We start from the raw sequence: 4,352 nt of genomic DNA, 5'->3' as shown, positions 1-4,352 counted from the left end.
TAGAAAAATCATAACTTCCTCATACGAAGTCAAATTTGGGCGTTCTTTTTATGCACGCTCTCGGTTTAACGAACCCTATGACTTTCTTTTAGATCGCTAGGGCTAAAAAGTCCTCTATCGTAAATTCACTATTTACGTCATGCAGTGTCGTGCCGGTTCTGTCGCGAAACTTCGACAGACCATAATTTCTTCGTTATAACTCGGATTTCGACGTTCTTTATATCTCCAGAATCCTTGTCACGAACACTACACCTTTCTTCATAGATATCGGGTTTATCTAACATTTTATTTTTGATGCTTATTTTCATTCTTGATTTATTATATCTTTATAGACAAGTATATAAGCACATAATATTCAAGTAATTCATCTTTATTACTTCAAAATGAGTTACAATTGTTGACCTAGACTATTACATCATCGCATCAAAACTTAGCCTCGAAACACAGGCGTTACATTTTGGTTCCATGATGAGCCATGATATCACTGATGAGTCATGAAGTCCTCTATGATGCTCAAGATTTGGTGATGCTCAAGGAATACACCATGTTGTGTCACCATGATGGATATTGGGCCACTAGTGTTCATGATGAGCCACTTGTACATCAGGATGCTCCACTATGGCACAAGGTGCTCCATCATGTGCGTTGCTGATACTCATGTGTTGTATGTCATGGATGAATGTTCTAGAAGCTACTGCATGGTGGATTGTGATTGGTTGACACCATTCATGGGCCAATGAGCTTGGCCCATTAGGGTTTTAGGTCTGATCTCTCAAGTATAAATAGAGATGCATGCTAAGTCATTTGGGTGTCTTGTATTCTAGAGTGATAGGCGAATCTTTGTTAAATTGTACTTGTAAGCTCTGTTTGAGAACTCTGAAATAAAAAATACTTCCCTCCTGCCCGTGGACGTAGGTCACCTCGACCAAACCACGTAAATATTGTGTCTTTGTGTGCTTTCAGTTTGCTTGTTATCCGCATTACTTCCTAACAAGGGTCATAAGAACTTGGCAAGTGACATCAGATTTGTTATGAGTCTTGACAAGTATCGTCTAATTTCCTAACATAAGTTTTACCATGTTTGTATGGTTTAAAATAAGGTTTTTCATGGGTCAGTCATTGACTGTAGTTTCTTGAAATTAATATAAATGATTTTGTTTTATGTATGCTTTTGCTTTGATTATTGTTGTTTACAAACACATTATTAGACTAAAAGTTGAGTGTTTACCTCGTATTTGAAGAGTCTGCCATCTGAAAGCCATAGATTTTTCCTTATTGAACTCTTGTTAATTGTGGCTATTTTGAGAAACAAAGGACCAATCACATAATTTTGTCTTAAATTTATAATTATTTCTTAATTTGATATCCTATGAAACCCAACTATTTTATATTAATGACACGTGTGATCTTTGGCATCAATCTCCTAACGTGTTCACTCCGGTCCTCCGCCACCTGCCCCCCTCCTCCGGCTTTATCATCGCTGTGGAGCTACGCTAATATCTTTCTTGTTCTTCTCCACTCCTTGAACGAGATTAATTGGAATCGTTAATGGCATCGTCATCTCCCAGTACGAAGGGTCTCATATGGTTCAAATATATAGCAGATACACAGAGCTTCACGGGTGGCATAAACCTGTTGAATGAATGGTGGAATGGGGTCGACGGATCCCAGAAATGGCAGGAAGGCGTGTTCTACGCTCTCTGTGCTGCTTATGCACTCGTCTCTCTGATTGCTCTGGTATGTTCTTTGATTGTTAGATCTCGAGTTGGAATGAAATTGATAGATTCGATTAAGTGATTTTTACTCCTTGGTTCTAAAATTAGAGATTCCTTTCGACTTTTATCGTATTGATTCTTGTAAGTTAACATGTAATATAGGACTTTCGATTCAGAAGAGGACTAGGAATGCTACTTAATTTGTAGTTTGACAAGAAATCCGAATAGGAATGGAATTTTATCTCTAATTTCAAAACAGAAATAAATTTAACAGGCGAATTCCTCCGACCTAACTAGATAAAGCGATTTTCTAAAATTCTTCTTGATTGAGGCGTTATGTGTTATGATTCGTGGCTGTTTTTTGTGTGATCATTGCTCCTGCAATCTGAATTAGGAATACCTTTAGATTCAAAGCTGTTTGATACTTTAAAAAATCGGAGGGGGTAGTACTAGTACCCCATATCTATTCATAAAGTTATGATTAGAATCTGAACACAGTGAATTGCAGTTCATAATTTCTACCTTGATATTAGGGTTAGAGTGTCTAAACTCTTTTGGTGGTTTCTAATGTTTTAATTCAATGTTGTTACAGAGTTCACACCTGAAAACATAAAATTTCAAACAAAAAATGGACAAAAACAAATTATTATGCATCAAAAGTGGATGATTATACATTTATACTGAATATGCAGGTGCAACTTGTTCGAATTCAAATGAGAGTACCTGAATATGGTTGGACAACACAAAAGGTTTTCCACTTGATGAATTTTGTGGTCAATGGATGTAAGGTTGCTACTCATTTTCTTACATTTCTGAATGACTAATATTTTGCAAGTCTACCTGATGTTTGTATATTTCTATGCCTTTTTTTTTCAGTGAGAGCTGTTCAATTTGGATTCTACTGGAGGGTTTTCCACACAAAACCAAAAGTAAGTTCATGTTATGCATCTTCATCGACCTTTATCATCTCTTCCTATTACCCAATTATAGCTATAAAGAAATGATGTTGCTATTTATAGCAATAGTATGGTGTTATTATCATGATGCTTACAGGTATTAGACATGATATTGTTGGATCTTCCTGGCCTTTTGTTTTTCTCAACGTACACATTACTTGTATTATTCTGGGCTGAGATATATCACCAGGTATTAATATTTATTTTCTTACATTTCACCAATGACAATGACATAGTTTTATCTTCATCTTTATAGTTGATATTACATATACCTTAATTTTGTTAATGTCATGCGGATCCATCTTCCAAAATTCAGGCAAGAAGTCTTCCAACTGATAAACTCAGACCTGCATACTTCATTATAAATGGAATTGTGTACGTCCTTCAGGTAGGATAAAAATACTTTCAAGGGTATTTTTGTAATTTACCCCCACTGCCACCCTGCTTCAGTTTGATATTACATGATGAATTTTAGATATGCATCTGGATGTATATGAGATTCAGCAAAACTGCTGCTGCTGTGGAAATCGCTGAGCTGTTCTTTTCAGTTATCTCACTTGGTGCTGCTGTAGGGTTCATTGTATATGGTGGAAGGTAGTTATTTGTTATAGATTATTATTATTATTATTATTATTATTTTGGCATTCATTTCACATGGTGATTGTTTCTTGTCATAGGTTGTTTGTAATGCTAAGGAGGTTTCCAATTGAATCAAGAGGGCGCCAAAAGAAGTTGCATGAGGTTACATCTCTAATTAGTAATTACCTCTTTGGTTACTTCCTTGAATGAAATTTCCATTTGTACCCTTATGTGGGTTTTTTTACAGGTGGGATTTGTGACTGGGATTTGCTGTACTTGTTTCTTAATAAGATGTGTGATGGTAAGTTTACATACATAATTCATATAAACCCAAGTTTCCATTATTATTTATTTATTTACAAGCGATGAGCTGATTGGTTTGTTGAAATAGGTTGCAATCGCTGCATTTGACCAAAATGCTGACATGCATGTTCTAAACCACCCTATCCTTGATTTTGCATACTACATGGTAAGTTTATCGACACCTGGGACACAGAAAAAGACGTAAATGCCCTCCTCAGCTTGTTTGTGTTTGTGGTTATGTATGTAGGTAGTGGAGATTTTGCCAGCTGCTCTTGTTCTTTTCATCTTGCGAAAACTGCCACCAAGGCGAGTATCAGATCAGTACCATCCGATTAAATGATGAGGTGGACAGTTGGAAGGATCAAAGCTGACGTGGCACCAAGTTTTGTTAATGGCATTCGCGCTCTAATCATGTATATCCTTTTCACAGCCTGTGGTGTAAATGTATCTCTTTCTCCTGTGAATAAAAATCCGGGAATCGGATTATAGAAGGAACTTGTCATTGTGTATGTTTGTTAGCAACAAAATATCAAGGTAGTTTTATTTTGTTGTCAAATGTGAATGCTTTTGTTTTTAAAGTTTGCATCAAAAGTCTTTTTTGGCTGAAAAAATATCCGGGGTCTGTAAAGACTTGAACGTATTATAAATGGGGCAAATTTTTTGTCAACAAACAACCAACATCTACAATCAATTAATGAAAAGAAAAGATGTTACTTTACAGAAATCATAAAACAGTACAAACAACCCTATCCTCGCCTACACTCTCCCTCTCTAATTTCTAGAGAAAACAAATTTTTAA

At 35.9% G+C, this 4,352-nt stretch overlaps 1 protein-coding gene across 1 annotated transcript; it reads left to right on the top strand.

Moving 5' to 3' along the window:
* The first annotated feature begins 1,436 nt into the window (after positions 1-1,436).
* Positions 1,437-4,109, top strand: LOC145116125 (tobamovirus multiplication protein 1-like). The gene is made up of 10 exons (XM_079052478.1): positions 1,437-1,737; positions 2,408-2,498; positions 2,592-2,644; positions 2,769-2,861; positions 2,988-3,059; positions 3,147-3,265; positions 3,349-3,412; positions 3,498-3,551; positions 3,642-3,719; positions 3,801-4,109. Exons 1-10 carry the CDS (start codon positions 1,549-1,551, stop codon positions 3,891-3,893), a joined length of 906 nt encoding a protein of 301 aa, XP_078908604.1. The 5' UTR covers positions 1,437-1,548; the 3' UTR covers positions 3,894-4,109.
* Positions 4,110-4,352: the final 243 nt, after the last annotated feature.

This window comes from Lactuca virosa, chromosome 5, assembly GCF_052849685.1.
Source record: "Lactuca virosa cultivar CGN04683 chromosome 5, Lactuca_virosa_CGN04683_v6, whole genome shotgun sequence".
Taxonomy (NCBI): Eukaryota; Viridiplantae; Streptophyta; class Magnoliopsida; order Asterales; family Asteraceae; genus Lactuca; species Lactuca virosa.
The sequence above is the reverse complement of the archived record's forward strand: the minus strand, read 5'-3'. Positions and strand labels throughout refer to the sequence as shown.